The sequence below is a fragment of the Bipolaris victoriae genome (assembly GCF_000527765.1).
Source record: "Bipolaris victoriae FI3 unplaced genomic scaffold scaffold_33, whole genome shotgun sequence".
NCBI classification, from domain to species: domain Eukaryota; kingdom Fungi; phylum Ascomycota; class Dothideomycetes; order Pleosporales; family Pleosporaceae; genus Bipolaris; species Bipolaris victoriae.
In genome coordinates, this window is record NW_014575359.1 from 1 (window position 1) to 23,318 (window position 23,318).

At 51.4% G+C, this 23,318-nt stretch overlaps 12 protein-coding genes across 12 annotated transcripts; 5 read left to right on the top strand and 7 right to left on the bottom strand.

The window, feature by feature from the left end:
* Positions 1 to 1,979: 1,979 nt before the first annotated feature.
* On the bottom strand, positions 1,980 to 2,683 carry COCVIDRAFT_36877 (glycosyltransferase family 1 protein; the record flags this gene model as incomplete). Its single annotated transcript, XM_014702115.1, has 3 exons — positions 1,980 to 2,118; positions 2,167 to 2,305; positions 2,356 to 2,683. 3 exons carry the CDS (start codon positions 2,681 to 2,683, stop codon positions 1,980 to 1,982), a joined length of 606 nt encoding a protein of 201 aa, XP_014557601.1.
* Positions 2,684 to 2,928: 245 nt separating this feature from the next.
* On the top strand, positions 2,929 to 4,145 carry COCVIDRAFT_36878 (hypothetical protein; the record flags this gene model as incomplete). Its single annotated transcript, XM_014702116.1, has 2 exons — positions 2,929 to 3,523; positions 3,577 to 4,145. The coding sequence occupies 2 exons, from the start codon at positions 2,929 to 2,931 to the stop codon at positions 4,143 to 4,145; spliced, it is 1,164 nt and encodes a 387-aa protein (XP_014557602.1).
* A 746-nt stretch (positions 4,146 to 4,891) lies between these two features.
* Positions 4,892 to 6,101, bottom strand: COCVIDRAFT_96665 (hypothetical protein; the record flags this gene model as incomplete). The annotated part of the gene is made up of 2 exons (XM_014702117.1): positions 4,892 to 5,879; positions 5,935 to 6,101. 2 exons carry the CDS (start codon positions 6,099 to 6,101, stop codon positions 4,892 to 4,894), a joined length of 1,155 nt encoding a protein of 384 aa, XP_014557603.1.
* A 45-nt stretch (positions 6,102 to 6,146) lies between these two features.
* COCVIDRAFT_96709 (hypothetical protein) lies at positions 6,147 to 6,410 on the top strand (the record flags this gene model as incomplete). Its single annotated transcript, XM_014702118.1, has 1 exon — positions 6,147 to 6,410. One exon carries the CDS (start codon positions 6,147 to 6,149, stop codon positions 6,408 to 6,410), a length of 264 nt encoding a protein of 87 aa, XP_014557604.1.
* Positions 6,411 to 6,874: 464 nt separating this feature from the next.
* Positions 6,875 to 9,759, top strand: COCVIDRAFT_36880 (hypothetical protein; the record flags this gene model as incomplete). The annotated part of the gene is made up of 6 exons (XM_014702119.1): positions 6,875 to 7,019; positions 7,070 to 7,428; positions 7,655 to 7,659; positions 8,218 to 8,374; positions 8,433 to 8,486; positions 8,539 to 9,759. The coding sequence occupies 6 exons, from the start codon at positions 6,875 to 6,877 to the stop codon at positions 9,757 to 9,759; spliced, it is 1,941 nt and encodes a 646-aa protein (XP_014557605.1).
* A 327-nt stretch (positions 9,760 to 10,086) lies between these two features.
* On the top strand, positions 10,087 to 11,847 carry COCVIDRAFT_25739 (hypothetical protein; the record flags this gene model as incomplete). The annotated part of the gene is made up of 1 exon (XM_014702097.1): positions 10,087 to 11,847. The coding sequence occupies one exon, from the start codon at positions 10,087 to 10,089 to the stop codon at positions 11,845 to 11,847; it is 1,761 nt and encodes a 586-aa protein (XP_014557583.1).
* Positions 11,848 to 12,080: 233 nt separating this feature from the next.
* Positions 12,081 to 13,151, bottom strand: COCVIDRAFT_25740 (hypothetical protein; the record flags this gene model as incomplete). The annotated part of the gene is made up of 3 exons (XM_014702098.1): positions 12,081 to 12,266; positions 12,351 to 12,583; positions 12,680 to 13,151. The coding sequence occupies 3 exons, from the start codon at positions 13,149 to 13,151 to the stop codon at positions 12,081 to 12,083; spliced, it is 891 nt and encodes a 296-aa protein (XP_014557584.1).
* A 372-nt stretch (positions 13,152 to 13,523) lies between these two features.
* COCVIDRAFT_36883 (hypothetical protein) lies at positions 13,524 to 14,927 on the bottom strand (the record flags this gene model as incomplete). The annotated part of the gene is made up of 1 exon (XM_014702120.1): positions 13,524 to 14,927. The coding sequence occupies one exon, from the start codon at positions 14,925 to 14,927 to the stop codon at positions 13,524 to 13,526; it is 1,404 nt and encodes a 467-aa protein (XP_014557606.1).
* Positions 14,928 to 14,957: 30 nt separating this feature from the next.
* Positions 14,958 to 15,545, bottom strand: COCVIDRAFT_61761 (hypothetical protein; the record flags this gene model as incomplete). The annotated part of the gene is made up of 1 exon (XM_014702121.1): positions 14,958 to 15,545. A coding segment is annotated over one exon (588 nt), but the record flags the coding sequence as incomplete, so codon positions are not given.
* Positions 15,546 to 15,842: 297 nt separating this feature from the next.
* On the bottom strand, positions 15,843 to 17,414 carry COCVIDRAFT_36884 (glycoside hydrolase family 18 protein; the record flags this gene model as incomplete). The annotated part of the gene is made up of 7 exons (XM_014702122.1): positions 15,843 to 16,219; positions 16,319 to 16,423; positions 16,482 to 16,736; positions 16,796 to 16,905; positions 16,956 to 17,098; positions 17,168 to 17,292; positions 17,339 to 17,414. The coding sequence occupies 7 exons, from the start codon at positions 17,412 to 17,414 to the stop codon at positions 15,843 to 15,845; spliced, it is 1,191 nt and encodes a 396-aa protein (XP_014557608.1).
* A 1,231-nt stretch (positions 17,415 to 18,645) lies between these two features.
* Positions 18,646 to 20,882, top strand: COCVIDRAFT_96715 (carbohydrate-binding module family 50 protein; the record flags this gene model as incomplete). The annotated part of the gene is made up of 4 exons (XM_014702123.1): positions 18,646 to 18,785; positions 18,855 to 19,715; positions 19,793 to 19,918; positions 19,973 to 20,882. 4 exons carry the CDS (start codon positions 18,646 to 18,648, stop codon positions 20,880 to 20,882), a joined length of 2,037 nt encoding a protein of 678 aa, XP_014557609.1.
* Positions 20,883 to 21,134: 252 nt separating this feature from the next.
* COCVIDRAFT_96536 (hypothetical protein) lies at positions 21,135 to 23,267 on the bottom strand (the record flags this gene model as incomplete). The annotated part of the gene is made up of 7 exons (XM_014702124.1): positions 21,135 to 21,349; positions 21,386 to 21,766; positions 21,823 to 22,247; positions 22,297 to 22,547; positions 22,598 to 22,812; positions 22,865 to 22,939; positions 23,072 to 23,267. The coding sequence occupies 7 exons, from the start codon at positions 23,265 to 23,267 to the stop codon at positions 21,135 to 21,137; spliced, it is 1,758 nt and encodes a 585-aa protein (XP_014557610.1).
* Between the last annotated feature and the right edge of the window lie 51 nt (positions 23,268 to 23,318).

Sequence of the window (23,318 nt, forward strand, 5' to 3'; positions counted from 1 at the left end):
ACAAGCAACTATTCCAAACACACACATACATGTAACCCGGGGATTGGGGGGGAACGGAACCCAACCCACGCGTTCCCCCCTTCCCCGAACACGAACGGCCCTCGAAACCGTTGAGCGACGTGGGGCGGGTCGCGCAAAGCCAACCAAAAAAAAGCGCCATAATAACTTCCATATGTCGGTAAAAAAAATCGCAAGCGCAAAGCGGGTTGCGCGAGCGAGTTGTGCGCTGTTTTGCGCCGCGAGTCGTTTCGTTTGGCTCAAAAGAAGAGCGGGCGCTGTGATTACGGCCGACGACCCGCGCCCATAGTACGCGGCTTTTTGGGGCACAGCTTGCACATACACACACGTGCGCGCAATTACCTGCCGTGTTATCTCTCTACTTACTTGTGATATTGAAACAGCAAAAAAACATGTGATGTGATGCGATTATTAACTACTACATTATAAGAGCAAGGAGATAAGTATTGTTTTGTTTCGAAGTTCATTCACTATATTTCGGGGGAGTTGGGGGGGGGGAGGCCAGGCCAAGCCGGGGGAAATAAGATCGGCAGTTTATTGGGGGGAGGAGGAGGTTATCGTCACGTGGGTGTTCTTCTATTGTCTTGTTACAGAGTTATTTGCGAGGTTTGCGAAACGATGGTTTGGAGGGACAGGGTTTGGAGGGTGAGCGTTTGTTTAGCGAGGGATGGGAGGGATGGGAGAGGAAGAGTCGTGGGCAAGGGCAATGAGTCGTAGCCGAGGTTCGGGGTTGCGAGTCAAACGGTGAACGGGCATACTATGGTGGTCGTTCGGGGGCGAGTTGGAGACGTGATTGTGTAATCGGCTTGTTGCTCCATGGAGGGATATTCCGGGCGCGGAGTTTCTCTTGTGGAGTTGGGTGCGAAGAAGACAGAGTTCAACCCGCTGTGGGTTTTGCGATGCAGAATTCTGCAGCGATGCCTTGCGGTGGAGTTTGTTTGAATATTTTTTCGTCATTTAGTGTTTGGGTTCATGGACGGAATGACGAATTTGGGTAGTGAGAACGGCATCTTGCGCGTTGGGGTCCACATACTTTTGCTCAGAGTTTTTTTTGCTGCGACTGCAGCATGTGATGAAGGATGTTGGAGTTGCCCCACAGTCCAGGTCCACGATGCCCACTGCGATCGAGGCCATGCAAGAATTCCGGTGTGACACGTGACAAATGGGTACTTTGAGACTATTTTCGTTTGCCCAGGTTGGTAAGAGCACCGAGGTAGGATGTGGTTCCTTTGGCGTAAGGTCCCGTGACTGTGAAAGGCGTCTCGTGGTTTTCGAAAAGCGAAGGTGTGATGTCCTGTTGTTCGTTTCTTCGGATGAGAGCAAAGTGGAAAGGCTATTCTGCTCTCAAATCAATGTCCATGCGCATGCTGACAATTTCGCAATACCAATAGTGCTAAGTTCTCACATTCCATGTTCGAGTGCAGATGGTCATGTATGATAGGCTTTGCCTTGAACCTAATGTCATGGGTTCGAACATTACTTGTCATATTTTTCTCTCTTTCCAAACCTACCACTCTGTGAATCTATCGTCGCACCTTCTGGTGCTGATGCGACAAGACCTTACTCCACTGCAATCCTTCAGTCTCGTGTTCTGTGTGGAGTCGTCGAGGCGCGTTAACAGACCATTGAATACGAGGTGCAAACTGTGTAACACTGCTGCAATGATCTCCCACACTGGTAATCTCCCTTAGCAAACCCGTAATCTCTTCCTACTCTTGCCGCTATCATGAAACGGGCTCACTTTCAATATCCTCTTTTAATTTTACTCATCGTTTTCTCTCTTCGTCTTTGCTACGATGCGTTCGACCCTGCCTTATATAACAAGTGTCGATTCGATGTATTGACTATACCGTTGGAGTCGTTGTCCAGCATCGTTAGGAATCCGACATAGTGCACCATTGCAAGTAACACTGCGTAGGTTAATAAAAACACCAAGAACATGTGTTCTAGAATCAGCACCATCAATCCATGAATCCAGTTGTCTCATCCATAATGGCAGCAAAACTCTTAGTCTCACGATGTTTCCCACTAGTGACTGGAGGGAACTGAGACATTTTGATTCGAAATTCATCAGATCGCTTGATCGCTGACGCAAGATTTCTGTGGTCTTATTAGCTTAAATGCTGTCTTTGAGAAAGCTCATCGTACGTGACATCGCCGCGAATGAGATAGTTGTTTCGTTCCATGGCAACAGCGAGCTCTTCTTGGTGATTATCAAGTAGACCGGTGTTGGGCACGACTATTAGTGGGATTTGATACCGAAGGGCTTCGAGAATCGAGCCAGAACCTGGAAGAATTAGTCTATGACTGTGTCTAATTGATGTATACACCCAGTACCAGCATGCGAGATGACCAAGCCATTGGACCTCTGAACAAGCTGAAACTGTGCTTGAAGTCCGTCTGGGCTGAAATCGATGCCATCTACGATCAAGTCTCGCTGTTCTTGGCTGCTTTGCAAGTGGGCGCGAGCATCGCTGGAGCATTTTGTATAAATGTCCCTAGCTGATCCATATTGGACTAGCAGATGTGTGAATCCACCTTGTCGTAAAGCATCTAGACTTGAGGGACTGAGTACGGATTCAATAAGAGCAGTAAATGGAGCGGTAGCTCCAGTAGTGACGAAGCAGAGTTTCGAGTCAGGTGTCCACTTCCAGTTGTCGGCCATGGTGACGACGATGTAGGTTTAGATTACTAGTATCAGGCTTCTCTGCTGAGAGTATTACCCAAAATACAGACCAACGATGTGTTAGAGTTGATGATCAAAACATGCGGGGGCACCGTAGCCATGAAAGCGGAGGTCGGGCTGTCTTCGCTTCAATTGGTCCGGCGCGCGGTGGCACTTTGCTTCCACTGCCAAGCAATCCCGCATCGCGAAAAGTCGACGACGGCATCACCACTAACCCGCACCCAATGGCGTCGACAACACGAAGGCTGCTCTTGCAGTCAAGGCAATGCCCGTCGCGGATACGACCTCGAGCAGCACCAAGGCGCACGACCACACAATGGCAGCGCCCGCTGTCCACAACACCTCGACGATATGCCAATGAGCCCACCAAAGAGGGCTCTGCCACTTCGGCGAATGCAAAGCCACCGACGGAAACGCTTGATGAACTCAGCCCGGAATTGAGCTTTTCAAATACGACTCCCACGAAAGATTTCAAGGAAATGTCTCAGGCCGAGCGTGACGCGGCCATGTTAGATAATCTCCGGGCTTCACTAGCAGAAATCGATCCAAGCGTTGTCGCCGACGCTCTTCGCAAGGGAAAACGAGGACTACCTCAGACGCAAGACTTTGGCCTGGAAACAGACGAGGACTTTGACATTGAAGAGGATGACAAGAGGAAAGCATCAATGGGATTCTGGGCCGAAGGAGAAGAAAGCATGGGACCAGATGAGGATTACTATGGTGATGACCTGACGAGCCACGGCCACGGTGAATTGCAACAGCACAGGGAATTAAGGGAGTACGCTCGATTGATAGCCTGGGAGCTACCACTTCTTAGTCGTACGTCACATCTACTCCTAAAAGCCTACTTGATACTAACCAAATCCCCCCAGATCTCGCCCAACCCTTCACCCCGCCAACATCAGCCACCCCCTTCCGCTTCCGCTACACCTCCTACCTCGGCGAATCCCACCCCGCCGCCAACAAAGTCGTTGTCGAATTCTCACCCTCAGACCTCACCCAATCGCACTCTCTAACCGCCCCGCAAGTCTCCAAGCTCATCAAGCTAGCTGGCCCCCGCTACAACCCCTCCACAAACATCATCAAGCTCTCCTGCGAAAAATTCGACACACAGCCTCAAAACAAGCGTTTCCTCGGTGAAACCATCTCTTCCTTGATCGCTGAAGCGAAAGATTCCAAAGACATGTTTGAAGATGTGCCATTTGACTTTCGCCACCACACCCCCAAGAAGAGGCACGAATTCCCCAAAGAATGGGTGCTGACGCAGGAGAGGAAAAAATATCTCGAGGAGAAGAGACGCCAAGTTGCGTATTTGGAGGATCAGCGTGCAGGAAATGGGGAGTTGGTGGATGGAAAGAGGATTGTCGAGACAAGTTTGCCGTTTACGGAGGGAGTCGCGGAACCCGTCATGGTTGGGGCGGCGAGGAAGCAAGTGAGGTAGTTTGAGATGGTGATGGACTCGGGGGGAGCAAGTGTACACAATAACTACCATGTACTACATCTTGTAAAAGGCAAAAAAAGACGATTGCAATTGACAAAACTTGTTCATTCTCACGTGTATTATTTCCCCCCCGCTTCTCTCTCCCTTTCTCTGCTTCTTACTTCGCACACTACGGACGCGCCGTGGCGCACTTGTATACATGTGATGATGGCCTAGCGGCAATCGTAATAGCCAAAAAAAAGAATGCGACTTAGATTCGTATATTTTTTTCGACCCAATCCAGGGGGCGGCGGGGATAAGAGAATGGTCATGATTACAAAGGTATGTTCTAGACCATGTTATTTGGAAACTTCGTCTCTCTCAACAAGAGAAGAAGAAGAAGATGGAAAAAATGAAGCTCGTATGGACCGTGGAATGTGGTACAGGGGTGATCTCGCAGCAACGAGCAAAACAAGGAAACAGAAAAAAAAAGAAGACACCATTGGGTATATCTAAACCCTGCAACACCTCGAGTGGAAGACTCGGAAAGAAAAAAAACGCCAATGACGCCCCCACCCGATCCATTGTTCCTCAATGGCTCTGTACTAGTACATGGATTTTGGAAAGGAAAAAAAAGGATACGTGGTTGCTGTCTTCGAGACAGGTAGGGTAGTAGCGGCTTGCCTTGCTGGAAACAGTCGATGATTGATTCAACTTGGTGCAGAGTAGTGATGTTCAATGTCCAATACACAGTGTTGATCGCTGGCTCAGCCAACTGGTCCAGTACTCGGGCGCGTCTTCTTCCTGCCCTTAGGCGCCGGCGTGTCACCTTCTTCGCGCTTGCGTTTGGTGGGCCGACTGCTCCCACCCTTGGGCCGGTAGGCTGTGTCGTCGTCTCCGCCGCCAGTCTTCCGCCGTCCCTTTGCGGTCTCTGGCGCGGCTGAGTCTTCGTCGTCGTGGTGGTCGCGTGGGCCTGGGGTACCTATAGCTGACTCTCGTTTGGCCTTTGCGCTCGCCTTTGTTGCCTTTGGGGCTGCCGACTTCTCTGAGAGGTTCTCGTGGTGTGCGCCATCCTTGTCCTGCAAAAAGACTTGGGGCTGGTGCTTGCGCAGCCAGTTGTAGACGCTGTCAGGATTGCGAACAGTAAGGTCCTTTTCGCTGAGAGGTGGCTGGGCTGAGGCGAGGCGGATGGGACGGCCGTGTTGCAGGGACTGGTCGAAGCCGGGCTGCTCGAGAAGTTGATCGGTGGCCAGCAGGTACTCGTCCTCGTGGGTGGGCGACATGTAACCGGGAGCATGCTCGCTGAGGTCGACGCCGGGGACTGGGTGTTCGGCAAAGTCCTGGCGGGTGGTGTGAGGGACCTTATGCTCAAGGCTGGCGAGCGACTTGAGCGTATGGTGTATCGACTGCGACGAGTGCAGTTGGTCGGCGCGCGTGGCATATTGCTCGGGCGTGATGATTCCGCGGGCGAGGTCGTCTCTCAGGGCCTGCAGCTGCTGCTTGATGACTTGGGGACCGGGGCCCGACTCGAGTGAAGGCACGGCGGTGTCTGCGGGGGACAGGCTGCGCAGGTCGAAGCGCAGACGGGAGTTGACGCGCGTCTGGTCGTTGAGCTCGAGGAGAATATCCAGCAGCTGGTCGTTGTTCTCTTGGAGGCGGCGCGCGGTACCCATGGCCTTCCACTCGTGCTTGATGAGGTTGTCGCTCTCCGTCATAGCCTCGTCGAACTTGATGCGCATCTTGCGATACTTGCGTCTTTGGGAGCATGGTTAGCTGATGGGTCCTCGATATGTGATGGCGCGTCCTTTACCTCCACGATCGCTTGACGGGTCTGTGTGTAGCATCGGCGGCGTCAGTCTGGTGTTGCTCCTGCACGGGATTGGTGGCGGTGGTAGTCGTGGTAGCAGTGGCAGCAGTGGCAGCAGTGGCAGTGGTGTCATTGGCGTCGCTGGCCGCAGCAGGTGGATGAGAAGCCATGGTGGGCGGCGGGTTGGGGATGGGGAGGTGAAGGAGAGGCGGGAGATGGACGGTGCTGGGCGAGGGCTGGTGGGCGACGAGGGCGCGTGTGTTCTAGAGGGCCATGGTTGCGCGCGGTGCACGGCCGCGGTGGTTGTGAGCAACACACGGCCTCTGGGAGCATCAGGTGGATCTGGCTCCTCCTTTACTACTGCTACTGCTACTGCTACTACTGCTGGTCACGGAAAAGCATCATTCACCCTCGCTGCCACCATTGCCTCCCATCACCTCTTCTCTCTCCATCTCGCCACCTGCTCTCCCTGCGTCTGATCAGCCTCGCCCTACAAGCTCGGACAAAGACCGGGAGGGTGTTGCATTGCCAGAAGACCCTGAAAGTCCCGCCTGCCGCTTTGCTCCTTCTGGACCATTTCCGCCAGGTCACTACGACTGCGATCACAACCACGACAACCACTGTCCCGACTGCTGCTGGTGCGGGTGCTTGTATTGCTACTGCTGTCACTACTCCTATTCCTCCTTCTCCTTCTTCTAGTCTTCCTGTCAAGCCGACCCGTATATCTTCACTCAGCCACCGGGCCTCTGATCCGCTCTACCATCCATTATCCACCACCCCTTCACCCTCCCCGCCCGTCCGCCCGCTACCGCTACCGTTACTACTGCATACATACATCAATACCGCCAAACTGTCGTCCATACTTCTCAACCCCACATCTCGTCTCAAGTTCGCTGGCGATCCCCGGCCCCGCCAATCGCCCTCGACATCTGCCTACTCCAACATGTCGCTGCAACCCTCAAACTCAAAGGACGCGCGACGCCGACGTAGCAGTAGTCTTGTCTACAAGGAACCTCCGGAGTCGCTTGAGCAGCTGAGCGACCAGTCGGCACTACCTAATCTCAACGTCGAATGGGTCAATGCAAAGGGTGAGCCACCACAGCCATGTACAATGCGACCTCTTGGCTGACTCTCGCAGGTGCATGGGCTATCCACTTTGTCCTCATCTTCTTCGGCAAGATCTTGTTTGATATCATCCCAGGCATGTCGCAGGAAGCCTCCTGGACCCTCGTCAATCTCTCATACGTGGCCGGCTCCTACCTCATGTTCCACTACGTCCGCGGTGTCCCCTTTGACTTCAACTCGGGTGCCTATGACAACCTCAACATGTGGGAGCAGATCGACAACGGCGACCAGTATACCCCGGCCAAGAAGTTCCTTCTCAGTGTCCCCATCCTGTTGTTCCTTGTCAGCACCCACTATACCAATTACGGCTTGACATATTTCCTCATCAACTGCTTCGCCACCATCGCAGTAGTTATTCCCAAGCTGCCTTCGGTATGTTTGTCCACTGCACATCCAAACGCCAGTACACTAACTCGTCGACAGCTCCACAGGATACGATTCGCTTTCTTCAACAACCCTCCCGACGACGCCTAGTCAACCCCTTTCTTTTCATATCTGCATAGGTTGCATAGGTTGCATAGGTTGTAATTTTGACTGTATTTTTAATACTACCCGCATTAGGCCATGGACAAATTGAGTAGCACTACCTCGCGGGCAGGCGGCGTTTGGGCACTGTAGGGGAAAAGGCGCTTTATTCATACAAAAGTAGCGGAATTCATCCTTCGCGGTTCTCCGCCAAGGTTGTGGCTGGTTCAGCCGTACATCGCATTCTACCTTGACCTCTCCCCCCTAGATGCTTCGTCGTGTCTGCAATGCCCCAACCAACTAGGTCAATATTTCAGCACCGCCGTGCTCGACACCGTGCAGTTGGACCTGCAATATGCGAGGTCTTCTAAATATGCATAGCGCAGTCCGAGCGCATCTTTTTAGCTAACATTCGGTCAACTGCCCGTCATCCATTACACATCATTGTTTGATTTTGAGTCTAACATGTATACATTAAATACAGACGCACCCTTCGATGCTGCCACAATCTCCGGGCCAAGGTTGCCTCTCTGCACAGAGAGCCGTTTCCAGACAGCGCACCAGTCTCTTTTAGCCATTGTATCGGTCGTCTGACGTCACCAGCACAGAGCGCGTTACCCAAGCTTCGAGCTTGCAGCCTCGCAGATTCTTTACCTCTCGCAACCTCGAATCGACCATCTTCGTCGTCTCGACTAGTATTTTCATCATGGCTTGGTCTCAGCTCGAGCCGACGGGCCCGCATGTCACATACCTAGTACTCACCTTCTTTCTAATACTCTATGCTCTCTTCTCGCTCATGATACGCAACCGGCTCCACCTTTCGGAGCCACCACTAGCCACACTTTTCGGTATTGTGAGTGTTGCACAAGCGCAAGCCACACACGAGCATTTCCTGACAGCAACCAATACAGATTGTCGGACCACGTGCCCTTGGTCTTTTGAAGCCTTATGACTGGGGCTTTTCCGTACGTGAAACAGCATCCTGTCCAACAAGCAATTAATATTGACAACTAGCAGGATGATACGATTCAAGAAACCACCCGCCTGATTGTCGGGATCCAATGTTTTGCTGTCGGCCTCGAGCTCGAGAATCGCTATCTCTCCAAAAAGAAGTATGCATTACTAGCCTTGTTAGGACCAGTCATGACTTTCGGCTGGCTCATCTGTGCCCTGCTGGTTACCATCATATTTGAGACAGACTTTGTGACGGCCATGACAATCGCTGCCTGCCTCACGCCCACAGACCCCGTCCTTGCAGCCTCTGTGCTCTCCAACAGCCAGTTCAGTACACGAGTACCGAAACGTATCAGAGATCTTCTGAGTGCGGAAAGCGGTTGCAATGATGGCGTCTCGTTTCCTTTCTTGTACATTGGCATCAGCCTGCTCCTCAAGAACACGGCTGGTGGTGTCTTGAAGAAATGGTTTCTCGTCACAATACTGTACCAGTGCGCAGTGGGTATCCTTATAGGAATTATACTCGGACACATCTTCAACCGACTCTACCGACTCTCGCATGCGCGCGAATGGATGGGCGAGGCTTCGTATCTCACATTTTATCTTCTTGCAGCCGTGTTTTCAATTGGACTGGCATCAGTCCTTGGAGTGGACGACTTCCTTGTGGCCTTTTTTGCAGGCCGTGGATTCTCTCACAGGCAAAAATCGCCCATGGCTGATACTGCTCTTCCTGTCATTATCGACATGATGATCAACTCGTCATTCTTTGTCTTCTTTGGCGCAATGATACCTTGGGAGAGTTTCCGCGCCTTTGACAACATCACACCCGCTCGGCTCATTGGCTTCCTCATCCTCATCCTTCTCTTCCGCCGCATTCCCATCGTCTTCATTCTCTTCCAGGCAAATTTGTTGCCATTTGTCAAGACGACAACCGAAGCTCTCTTTGTCGGTCACTTTGGACCTATGGGTGTTGGAGCACTCTTCCTCGCTATCGAGGCGCGTGCACAGCTTGAAACTGGCACTTCTTTACCTTTGCCCAACCCACCAAACGATCTCCCGATCGAGAGGCAGAGAACGGTCACCTTAATCTGGCCAATTGTCTGTTTTGTTGTGCTCGGCAGCACAGTGGTACATGGCTTCAGTACGCTTGCTGTCAGTATCGGAGGCCATTTTGCGCGCAAAGAGGGCGAGCGGGCTCCACTGATAGGAGCCGAAAGCGAGGGATTACATGGCATGGTTCATGATCAAGAAGACGAAACCGAGGTTGAAGATATTGATGAGTAGGTGGTTCGTTGAGACGAGCTATGCATATGCCATGTACAAGAGTCTGCCGTGTTCGATGCACATCGTGTGAGATCTGTCTATTGGCTTGTAGGAAATGGGTGTGCAGTTGTAGTCTAGATCTGTTACGTCAGATTGGAAATGCGGTTGAATAACAATATGGAGTAATGGAACAGTATCAGTATCCACTGTAGATTGATGCCCTTTTCGGATATGATCGCCTCATCGTGTCCAAGACTTTCCTAATGCGGTATAGGACATTTGCGCTGTTTATTCCCGTCGAATGTCTGGTTTGGCCACCAACCCTCCTACCAACACCAATTTATCGAGATGGCTGGCAAGGACTTGGGAGAGCATGCGGTGCCTCATGCATCGCCCAATACTGCTTCTTACAAACGCAAATTTGTTACGGGTGCAGTGCTTGGTTTAGCAGCTCTAGCATTGCTTAGAAACTGTACCACCACACCGACATCAACATGGAACTTTCTCTTGAATCCGAGCAAATCTAGACTGGATTCGCAATGTCACCAAGCTGAACCTCTTTTTCCTTCCAGAAAAACGAAAGAGTTGGATGATATGGAGAGCTATCTGACCTCTGACGACTTCCGCAATGTTGCTATCGAGCGCTTATCAGGCGCTGTGAAGATCCCCACCCAGAGCTACGATGATATGGGCGACATCGGCGCGGACCCCCGATGGGACATTTTCTATTCGTTTGCAGAATATCTCAGCAAGACCTATCCACTGGCGCATGCGACACTTCAGCTCGAAAAAGTAAACACGCATGGCTTGCTGTACACATGGACTGGCACCAATCCCAGCTTGAAGCCCAACTTGCTCATGGCGCATCAAGATGTCGTGCCTGTCCCGGATTCAACTCTCAAGCAATGGACGTACCCGCCTTTCTCAGGACACTACGATGGAAAATTTGTATGGGGAAGAGGTGCAAGTGACTGCAAGAACCAGCTCATGGCTATCCTGAATGCTGTTGAGGCACTCATTGCTGCCGACTTTACGCCTCAACGAACACTAATCTTGTCTTTTGGCTTTGACGAGGAGATTTCTGGTGGAGAGGGGGCAAAGCATCTCTCAGCCTACCTGTTGAAGAAACTGGGACACAATTCAATCGCTGCTATCGTCGACGAGGGCGCGGTAAATATCGAAAGCTGGGGCGCCAACTTTGCCATTCCAGGTGTTGCAGAGAAGGGCTATGTTGATGTTGACATTGTTGTTCGCATGCCTGGTGGCCATAGTAGCATCCCCCCTCCGCACAACGGGATTGGGGTTGCCAGTGAACTTATTACCCTGATTGAAGCGAACCGCTATGAACCACATCTCGCGGACGAGAACCCATACCTAGGCCTTCTCCAATGTGGCGAAACGTACGCACCCGATTTCCCACAGCAGCTGGGAAAGCTCCTGGACAAGCGCTCCCGACGCCATGCAACCTGTAGCAAGAAAGACGACCTCGCCCTCGAAGCCGCCAAAGCAGGACCCGGAATAAAATACCTCTTTACAACCTCCGTCGCTGTCGACATCATCCACGGAGGCGTCAAAACCAACGCACTACCCGAGCGCACCCAGTTCACGGTGAATCACCGTATCAACGTCGGCTCTACCTCCTCCGAAATCAAATCCCACATTTCCTCCTTGGCCACCCAGGTAGCTGAAAAGTACAACCTCACACTCCACGCGTTCACCGGCGAAGAAACACCCTCCAGTATCTCTCTTTCCCACGGTCCCACCATCTTGGAACCCGCACCCATAACTCCGACATCGCTTGTTCAATCTTCTTCTAACGCTTCGGTCTCGACTACTACAACTCCTTTTGCCCTTCTCGCAGGTACTACGCGCGCACTGTATGGCCGCGATCTGATTGTCAGTCCGGGTCTTATGACGGGGAATACGGATACAAGGTTCTACTGGGATTTGAGCGAGCATATTTTCCGCTACGGGCCCGGTTGGGATAAGGAGCAGGTTGGCTTGGGGAATATTCATACGGTGGATGAGAAGGTCGGGATTACGGCGCATTTGGATACTGTGAAGTGGATGGTGGGGTGGATTAGGAATGTGGATGAGGCGGCTATTTAGGGGGTTGGGAGAGTGGGTTGTGGGTGATCAGGGGGTACGATGAGTTACTGTGCTGCGTCATTTTACAGTATGTGAACTGTAATCATTAGATAGCTACCATGTCTCATGTGTAGATGAAGTAACGAATTCTTGAAAATACAACTGTGTCTAGTTGCATACAGTCGACTGTTCCTCATATATACACATCAATCAAGCCCATCGTATGACTTACATCTGAAAAGACTACTCACTCATCAATGTGGCTCAACCGGATTCCCTTCCGCATCCGTATACGCAGGCGGCTTCGGCATCGCCGCCCTCCTCGCCTTCTCCCAAGCGCTGACTCTCCTCTGCAACTCCTCCAACAACCTCTTACACCTAGCACGCTTGAACTTTTCCAAATCCGGCCACTCGCACTGCCGATATATCGCTTTCGCCTCCTGTATTCCCTCCCGTTAGAAACGAAAATCGCAACCTTTTCCCAACCACCCCCAGCTCCAACAACATAAATAGAGTAAACTCACATCGGCAAAAACCTGAAACTCCCTATGCCCCCTCGCATGCCAAATCTCCCAAACCAGCAAGCCAGGATTAAACGGCACAGGCAACAACTCCAACTCCATCAAATCCCTCGCTAACCCATCGAAATACTCCGTCGCAGGCACCGGTCTCGCAGTCCGCCACTGCTCATCTTCCGGTACTTCGTCGACAGGTCTCGTGATAGAATTCGAGTGAGGCGTAACCTCGCCTTTTCCCCCTCAATCGCTTCATTAGTCCTAGGAAATATATACACCACACCACCGCATACTCCGGAAAGCCAAAGGGGCAAATAAAAAAAAGGGGAGGAACGCACCAGTATTCGTATCAACCATCCACCACACACCCCCCGGATCCCCTTGCAACGGCCAAGAAATCGGTACCACACCCTGCGGAATTTTCTCCTCGGGCAGCGGCCAAAGGCCCACCGCATGCGCATCGTTCACGTCAAAGTTTTCGTCGGTGTAGTCGGAGAAGAGGGTGGTGGTGTAGGCGATGGGGGTGGTGCCGGGGTATACGGGACGCGTAGCTGAGGTGATGAGGGGGAGGTGGCTGATTAGGTCGAGCATGGTGGGAGTGAAGCCTAGGCGCTGGAGCTGGGGGAGGGGGAGGGATGAGGGGGGGTGGCCGGTGGGTGGGGCGAGGTGGATGTGCAAGGGGTGGATGGAGACGGTTTTGGAGAGGAGGGTGTAGTAGTTGGTTAGGCTTGTGATTAGTGCCGTGCGGTTGTAGCCGGTGTTTAGGGGTGGAGGTTGTTGTGGTGGTGGTGGGGGGTCTGGGTCGGACATTGTGCTGGTTGGGGGGTGAGGAGTGAGATGGAGAGTAGGTGTTTGGGGGGAAAGGGAGTTGAAGTTGATTATATGTCGCTTAGTAGGGAAATTTCTTGGGACCTCGGTTTATTGGCTTGGAAGTTTCATTTTCCAGAATGGATACTTGGGGGCCGGATCCTGGCGAGCAGGACAGGGATGGAGGGGAGATGTGATGGTGGTGGAAAAGATAAACGACGTCATATTTCAAACAAATATCTTCGAGCGTAAGTTGGCTAGGAAACACTCAGATATCACATCACATGCTCGATGATTGCTTACAGAATTTCTAAAGATCCGAGCTACATAAGAAACATACAAATAGAATCTCTGGATATATACAATGTAACCCACTTACTCATACCGATAATGCGGATGTCTAGGCGCAGGCGTAATAACCGACACATCCGCCTCCTGCACTCTCACCGGCGTGGCCTTTGCCTCAACCACCGCACTCCCATCCGTCGGCGTAGCCTCCGCCCGCACCGCCACCGGCGCCTCTTGCGTCTCCTGCACAACCGGCAACGACGCAAACCCCAGTTCCTCCATCTCCCTCTGACAATACCTCTCCTCGCACTTCAACAGGCCCAACTCGCCAAACAACTCCTCCTCGGTCGGTTTCCTCGTCGAATTCCCTTCGTGGATAACAAGCTCATTCGGCGACCGCTTGAATTTGTCTAGATCGTCTAATGCACTGCGGCCACCAGGGAACGTGGGGTCATTGTCTTCGTCGTCGCTTGGTGCATCGGGCATGTCGTCATCTGAGTCTGGGTCTGGAGTGTTATTTCCACCACCGCCGTTGTTTCCACCACCACCACCACCGACGTTGTTTGCCCTCGGTTTCGTCCAGCCCCAGGTGGGCTGATTGACCTTCCCATTTGTAAACTGCGCCAACGGTGCCTGATTATAGTACTGCGTGAACTGGCCTCTATTGTTGCCGCGGGCGTACCAGGGGTCGTCTGTCAAAAGGGCGAAGCCTGGGTCGTTTACCAGTGTCTCGGGCCAGCATAGATTGGCTGTCATGCCAAAATCAGGAGGCATGTTTTGCATGTTATTAAAGTTGATGCTCATCACTACTTCCATTTTACGATAGGTTTTTTGCCAGACGTCGCGGGTGCTGCCGCAGGCTAGGACGGTCGTGGTGATGGATCTTTCTCTGACGAATTCTTCTTCTTCTGCATCGGGACAGCCCGCGAAGAGATGAGCTGCTGCGGCGTTGTCCGCACGGGGAATGAGGCGAATCCAGACACTGTCGTCGCGGGCTTGCCAGATTGCAGCGCCGGGATATTCGTCGCGTTGGCATTCGAGGTCTGCAGAACGAAGCCAGCCGCTGCTCCAGTGGGTGTTGTGCTGTTGGTTGTATTCGTCGACTTGGGGTCGTGCTGGGCGAGGGTGCTTGAAAGACGGGCAGGTCAGACGCGCGAGATCAGGTCGCCGGTTGATGATGGAGCTGTAGTTGTAGCAGGCCTGCTTTGCTCTCGCGCCATTGCATACTTTGTGGGTGACTCTTACACCGGGCGGGTCATATGTATTTGTCAACCACTCAGTGCGAGGTCTCAAGTCTCTGGCTGCCAGCCTCTTCGTCCTGCAAGTCTTTGGCCTGTCAGAAGCTTTGGTCGGTGAACTGGATGCCGGCCGGTCGACCTTGCTTGTAAGAGGCTTGTCGACTTTGACTTCGTAGTCTTTCCCCTTGAAATTGAAGACTGATTTGCCGGCTTTGGCGACTCCTTTGGCGCAGACATTGACCAATGCTGGCATTGCAACCTGAAGGGCGATAGAGGCTATCCAGCCTACAAACGGAATGATACGTAGAGGTAGCGTTGCAGCCATGATTGCAACACGACAAAAGGCCTTTGCTGCTATTTCCATTGCAAGAGTTTCGGCAGCTGCAAGAGCAAGGTCAGCAGCTTCGTCCTTGATCTTTTCGCTGACTTGTTCTTTTGAAATAGGAGGCTTGAATCCAGAGCAGCAGTAGCTCTGTGTGCCTCCCGTACATGTTTGATCTTCGTTCTTGTCGACATGGTTGGTGTTGGTAGTAACCTCAGTCTCATCGCCGTGACAACCACCTGTGCAAGATAGTCCCAAGCCACGAAAGCCTCGCCATTTGCAGGTTCCCATAGTGACACCTTTGGAACAGCAAAGACGACGAACCTGATCTTTGGGACAACGAGTCATGGTAGACAACAAACCAGGTTGCCCCCTCATTTGCGCAGCTTCGTAGTCGCCGTTGCGGCATTTATCGTTGCACATAGTTGTGTAACAGACACCCTTTGCAGCTGCATCTTGATACATGGCTTCTGCTTCCTCCATTTCTTCTGGTGATAAACTGCCTCCAATTGCAGTATCCTGATCTATCTGATCAAGAGCCCAAATCATCATGCCACCAAGACAGCGAGACGCTCCAAACTCACGCTTCTGCATTAGTGTCTCGTCATCGTCGTAGGAAACCCACTGGTCATCATCCCAGTGGATCCACTTCACTCCAGCCTTTTTGTCGTGTGTCGGCTTGAGTTTCTTGTCGTCGATGATGTCGAAGATTTCTTGAAGATTTAGGATACCAGATGCCCGAGAGCAGCGGCCGGCTTTGGCACCGCCGGAGAACTGGCACACGCCGTTGGGTTCGTTGCATTTTGGATCAGTAAGAGTGAAGGAGCGACCGTACACTAATTGGAATTAGCTTATAGTGTCGATGGAAATATTCTTGCAATATGTGTACTCACATCCCTGACCGAGGACGACATTCTCGGGCTTGACACCTGCTCTCCAAAGGAGATCGAGACCAAGATCAATCTCCGTCAGGTTCGTATGAGTGGCGACGTAGGGGCCAACAAATTTTGACGCTGCATCCCAGGTACCATGTAGATCGTATGACATGAGATTGAACCAGTGGACGTATGGCTGCAGTTTTGCAAGGTCGAAATGCTGCAAGTACCAGTATGACGCGGGTAGTGTGAGGGAATAGCCATATCCCTTCTTTTCAAAGGCGTTGTATATGTCCCGGGAGAGAAGAACAAAGTTTGCTTTGTCTTCGGGCTTACCGCCACGGTCATCTGCGGTTGGGTATTCCCAGTCCATATCCATACCTGTCAATGGTTAACTGATATGTCTTGGATCCTGGATTATATCTCCTCAAATAATTTTCGACGTACCATCGAACCCGTAAGTTTCCATGAACTTGATCAAGTTGTCAATAAACTTTTTGCGGTTGGCAGCAGTACTCGACATGATACTAAAGGCTTGCTGATACTTCCCAGCTATAGTGAGATATACTAGTCAGCGTAAAATTATTGAATTATAGCTTATATTACTTACGATCATTGAAAGACCATCCGCCAACACTAACCCAAGTTTCTAGTCCGGGCTTCCTCTCTTTGAGCTTCGTGAAGCGGCTAATCAGTGAACCAGCATTCCTGTCCATTGGTGTGAGTTCAAAAGTGTCCGGCTCAAAAAACATGAACGCAAAGTTGATGTGTGTTAGGCCCTGGAGGTTGAGCTGCTCCGGCGCCACTGCGCTGCAAGGCCTTGTGTTGGCCCAAGTTTCATAGTAACCAATGGAACGCTTGTTGACTATAGCGAGTAGAACCTTATTAGAACATATATGGAAATTTGGAGTTAAATTATCTTACCACTTGTGCCATCTTTGCTACACGAAGGACGTTTTGGAGGGCCGCAGCCTCCAAAGTCCTTCTGGCAGCCTCTGTCGACGTCGCAGAAATCGTCGGTCGAACCACAGAATCTAGAGTCTCGGTAAGTCTCATACTGAGTTAAAACGTATGATGCTTTTACCCAAACTTGGAGCAACAAACACCCAAGGGACATGTCTGCTTTCCAGGAACGCCGTACTGGCCGCATTCGGCTTTGGCATCGCAGTTGGAGGTACAGTTACCAACACCGCACTCGGACGGGGAGTAACCACAGAGTCCAGAGACCTTTTACTAGTAAGCTAGAAGATCGAGTAACAGCATAGTCAACAAGACTCAATAGGGATTTAGACGTACGCCGCTGCAACAAGCCCCATTGACGCAAGGTGTTTGGGCGTTACAGGTACCAACTGGAAGTTCCAGCAGCTCCGCAGAGACATCAGATCCGAGCACAGAAAATGCAGAATTGAGCAGAAAATTTGCTTCAATCCCAGATTCAGCCTTGACACGTTCAATAGCCTCACTAACGTTGAAGTGGTTTGACGTCCTGTTCGTCGGGACGAAGGAAGTATTCGACTCGACCGCAAAAGATAGAGCCGGCCATAAAAGCAAGCTAAGCAAAGAAGCCCGCATGACTCGGGATCAGGGACGTCTGGAACGAGAGAAAGGAGGAGTGCCCATTCGACAACTTCTGCTGTACCCAAGTCTTATGAATAAGAAGAACAGTAGATGTTAACCGGATATGAAATGCGCCACAAATGCCTGGCTACTGACCAGGACCACATCCTACGCTCCATCAATCTTTGCCAAGTATAGCCTGTGCAGCTCAGTCTGACCACCTCCAATCCTCATACCGAGGAGTAACGGTTATCACGCGCGCTTCGCTTGGAGACATGCAGATTCCCTCGGCAACTCGCATATACCGGAACTTGAATAACAAAAGGCCAAGTTTATCGTCTCCGTCCTCGCATACAAGTTATCAGAGTTACGCCCCGCCGAGACGTTACTTCTTGGGTTCCATCGAACCATATGACCTGGAAAATCAGCTGGTCAGCCTTGTCTTATCCCTTAAGGCCATCAACGGTAGTTTAGCACAAGGATATGCTAAGAAACCAAGACCCTGAAAAAGCGGATGTCAATAAATAGATCAGTAGATATACAGCTGTTCCTGCAGCGGCAGAGGTCAGATCCTTCGGTGATCCACGTGCCACTGACTGCAGGAACCATAGACTTAGCCACAACCGGCCGGGCGGCCAAGATACACCTATTAGCCCGAAAGAGTAAAGCAGCGGACGGCCCGTGTTGTTGCCGCTTGTTCCGAGCTGGGAGTCCTCCTTAAGGTAGCATCTCGCGACCCTGTTGAAATTAGTTGGCCCACCGAAACCCGCATCCTTGCGCTCGGAGACGCTAAAACCCTTTGGTAATCCCTTGGCGAGGCCACCAGTACACTGCATAGCAATCTAAGGAATTTGAATCTTATTGAATTGGAAGAAAAATAGCTGTTTGGGGAAAAACCTAGTAGCTGGGCAAGCTTGGAATGGTGAAGGCTGAACAGATGCCGAGACACTCTTCTCCTACGCGATGTGGCACACGGAATGGCGATAGAACCAGGATAAACGACGCATGTAAGCCGCTCGGCTGTGGCGCGTAGAGCTTTCTGGTGAATGCCATGTGAAATTGTGGGTTCTGGAGTTGGTGTAGGAAGAGGACGCGTGATATCAAAGTCAGTGCCTCAAAGTCCTAATACCTTGAGGATCCTCCATTTGGCATTTGATTCCTCGACTGCCGGATGCTTTCTACAGAAGTGTCACTCTTATGAAAGTAGATTCATACTCATGACTTCTTTGAAATCCCTCTCGATCGTACTTTCCATTGGCTTGGTACAGTACGCTTCTGCTTTCACACTATGGCCATTGGTAGATCCTCAGGGGCTCTCCGGCGTTCTTAACATTTCTACCACATGTATTGCTGCCTTGTAAGTCATCTGACTCTGGATTGACTCTATCTCAATCGCTTTCATAACTAAATGCTAAGTATGAGATAGGAACACAACATTAGATTGTGAACCGAACCTGTTTCAATGGACTTCCAACGTGGACAACATCTACTGGAGCTCAAGCAACGCATCTGATCTCTGTACCACAAGGTGTATTGAATCTAGTCGTAAATGGGTTGATGAAGTTGGCGGGTCCTGTGACGGCGAGTTCCTCCGCTCAGGAGATCGTGAAGTTGACGCGGAAACGCTTGCAACCCGGTTCGTCGCTGGTCTTGACATTGCATGTCTAAAGTCCTCCTCCAACCAATGGTGCTTTGTTGAGTCTCAAGAATGGGTTGGCTCCGATGTCATCCGACCAGACTGCAATGCCGACCCTTCTGACCCCTGGTGCATCAATCCAGCCAATGTATCCGCCGAAAACAGTCGCATGGCCAACATCTACGACGATGACCTCCTATGCTCAGAATGCTTTTTGAAGCTGATGCATGCTCGCATCTCATCGGAGTTTCTGCCTGACGAAGACCACTCCGACTACCTTGTTCAGGAGTTCCAGGACATCCAGAATGTCTGCCAAACCACTATTGCAGCCAACATAGCGACGAGATCACTACCAAACTACATGGTCGTCCTGACTCCAACGCCATCGTTTGTGGAAGGACCGGGAGAAGTTTTCGAGCCAGAACCAGAAGCAACTCAGATGTCCTGCGCGGCAGATCAGATAGTCATCAATGTCATGGGCACTACGTCCAACAACAGCATGCAAGCTTGCAATGACATTGCACGCCAGTACAACGTGTCGACTGGGAGTCTCGTATATCTCACCCAAAACGAGGCCTGCTACGTTGAAGATCAAGAGATCTGTGGTCCTCGCGGTTGCTCGCTTTTCCACGTAACCAAAGGCCAAACCTGGTATGTCTACACTGCCACCCCTTTCTCCCAACATACATTTTTGTAACAAATCATCACAAACTCTAACATCTTCCCAGCACCTCCATTGCAGCCGCCGTGTCCGAAGGCACCAACCCCATCAACGGCGCCCAACTAGCAACCTGGAATCCCAACATCCTAGGCGCCTGCGACCACCTCGTCGAAGACCAATACATCTGCGTCTCGTAAGTCACAACCCCCCTCCCCTTCCACCATCCCAACTAACCCACTCTCACCAGCCGCCCCGGCGGCTCCTACATCCCCCCCTCCAACTCCAGCCTCCCAGACGACAACGACGGCCCCATCCGCGGCGGCCCCGGCAGCACCCCCACCCTCGAAATCATCGACAACCCTTCCACCCCGATCTCGCCCTGGCTCCTGCACGAAGGCACCCCCAAAGAATGTACCCGCTACGTCCTCGTCAGCGCCGGCGCAAACTGCTGGAAAGTCGCCAACGACGCCCGCATAACGCAACCGCGGCTCTTCGAACTAAATCCCGTACTCGGTCCCACCGGTGAATTCTGCAATACAATGATTTGGAAGGATTATTATTACTGTGTTGGGGTGAATGGGGAGGGCGCTCCGATTACTACTTCGCGTCCCGCAACTGGTACTCTGTCGAGTGCTACTCGTACCTCGACCACGGAAAGTGTACCCAAACCGACAAATACGCAAGCAGGCCAGCCTGCTTCTTGCAATAAATGGCACACAACTGGCGATGGGGCGAGCTGCTGGGCCATCATCACCGACTCAGGCGTCGCAGCATCGGATTTCTATGCTTGGAACCCGGTTCTGGGGTCGCAGGGCGAAAACTGCGGTACGCAGATTTGGCCAGGGTATTCATATTGTATTGGTGTTTCGGCTGTGGCTGCACCTACTCCTACTGCCTCTGCGTCTCGCACTTCGACGACGTCGGCGCCGAGTACGACGGGTCCGGCTAAGCCGAGTGAGACGCAAGCGGGGATCGTGGGGAACTGCAACAAGTTTGTACGAGCGGGTGATGGGGATGGGTGTTGGAAGCTTGCGAATGATGCAGGGATTGAGAGCGCATTGTTCTACAAGTGGAATCCAGTTGTTGGCGCCAATGGCGAGAATTGTGGGACGCAGATTTGGCCAGGGTATTATTATTGCGTTGGGGTTAGTGGATAGTAGGGTCTTTGAGTATATATTTCCTGATCCGTTGTATGTGAATAGACTCGTTCATTTCTGTGCAAAGGACCAGCCTAACCTATATAGCTCTTGATTTGAGATTTCGTTGAGGATACATGGACAAGGTCGAATCAACACTTCAGTTATATTCATGAACTTCATAATGTAGAAAAGAAAGATTTTGCTGACGATTAACCAGCATGTCATTATATTAAATGATTAAATTATTTGAAAAACGTAGTTGGTAGTTCATCAAGGGTGATGACATAAAAACCTGTGCATCCAGGCATTGTTACCCTTCTCCGGATCCTCTTTGCTCATCTCGCTGTTTGCGCGTGAAACCTGTACAAACTTGGGCCAGGTATTTGTGAGGACAAGGTACTTGATTTCTTTCTCGGCAGAATCGAAAACCATCTCGTTGAAGTTGTCTGGAATCTTGATGTCGGCCAGCGTGCCATCGAGCCAGCCTGGCTCCATGTGCGCCACAGCTCTCAGGTTGGCACGTCCAAGGTTGTCAAGGCTGATTGCGCCCTTGAGTTCCTTGATAGAATTGTTTGCGCTCTTGTCGTGAATAGGCATATCAGAAGCGTCGTCTGGATAAACATTGTCGAAAGGTGTCGCGTCGCCGCTTGACGATGATGAATGGGAGTTTCGGCGACGACCAAATAGTGCAACAGCAGCTTCTACAAAGACATGATGAAGTCGCTTCATCTCCTTGGAAGAAATGTTGATAGGAAACTCTGAAAATTCGAGAGAGATGAAATGAGCGTAGATGCGGACAGCAGCCACAAATTGATTGCGGTTGTGCTCCGCGGTCGATGATTTATGCGAAAACCATTGGCGTCGCCAATCTGCCACATGGGTAAGGAAGCTGACGTTTTCGCCTGTTGTGCGGTCAGTGCATGGTCAACTAGACAATGCGCATCGAGAGAGTACGTACCAGAGAAATCCTTCAATGCAGCAAACTCAAGGAGTGGCATAGGGTTGGTTCGGAGAGCGTTCTCCAAAGCAGTCATCGTCAAGATGTCTGACTTCGAATCAAACGACTGTTTGCTGAAGCTAGAATCACCAACGGACTGGAGGGCAGTTGATCCCGAGAACTCGCTAGGACTCTTCTTCAGCTCCTCACCAGTAGCTGCGCCCAAGTCGTTGGCCGCTTGACGCGCCTCCCAATCAGCAATAGCATCTAGTGTCTCTTGGCGAAGCTTGTTGCCTTGAAGCACATCGCGAATGGTAGATCCAATTGTGAAGACCTCTACTAGGCCGAAGCAGACAGAGAACCAAAGTGGTGGGGGAAAGACCATGTTTACAACCCCGAACTCAGGAGCGTAGAGACCAGCAAGCCATAGAGGGGATGCTGGAAGACTGCGAAAAGTCAGCAGAGTGCGTGGTGCATGGTTTAGGAAAGACATACCCCACAAGACAACAGCAAATAGTCTGCAGACGCCAACCGTGAACATCGCGGATACCCCGAGATTTGAAGAGAATCCAGGGTGCGTATATCCAAGACCAGAAGAACTGCCATACAATCGATAGCCACCACTCCCACCCTTTGCTGCAGTTCATGCGTACTTCCATGCCGGTGCCTTTGACCGTGTAGTCGATGATACCGTAGTTGTAGTGGAACTTCCTTGAAGCGAAGAAAACAAAGACGACAAGTGCTAACTGGTCAGTGTTAGATGGAAATTCTTTCGGCTACGTGTTGACAATCTTACTTGGAAAGCCATGCCAATTCCAATGAAAATGAGTGTTCGTTTGATCTTGTCAGCGCGCTCAAGTCCCTGTGCGATTCTTCGCCATCGGCTATTGGCAACCTCTTGCGCCGCCTTCTCGTCGATTGGCGCATGGTCCTTGAGCGAGCTCATGCGAGCAAACTGCTTTTGACGGCTGGCGATGTGCAGAAATTGACTGTTGGAAGCATGGAACAATGCTGATTGCGATTAGTATGTTACTTGCGTCCTTGGACAAGCAGGAGTACGTACCCATGCCCACTGGCACCAAGACGGACATCATCCAGAACTCTACGGAGCAACTGACGACAGGGCCAATTACGTATGCTGATTGCAAGTAAAGTCAGCTCATGCTCTCAACGTATCAAAGGCGAGTAGACTTTGGTGCAGGAAACAATCGACTTGTCATCGACAAGTTCCTATTAGGATTTGAAGGCATAATTGTCTGACTTTACTTACCAAGACAGCAGATAGAGCCGTAGACGTGCAGTGGAATAATACCAGCGAATAACAATGGCAGTCTTCGTATGCGAAGAGAGGGGTGCTGACGATGAAACCAAAGAAATACAAGACATGCGACAAAGACGACGTTCCAGGTGATGAAGATGCTGGTGTAAACCCACCCAAGGGTGTCGAGCATGACGTGGGCCTCCATCTTGTTGTGTAAGAAAATTGTACAAAGGAGTGTGTTGAGCGTCGCAATCGA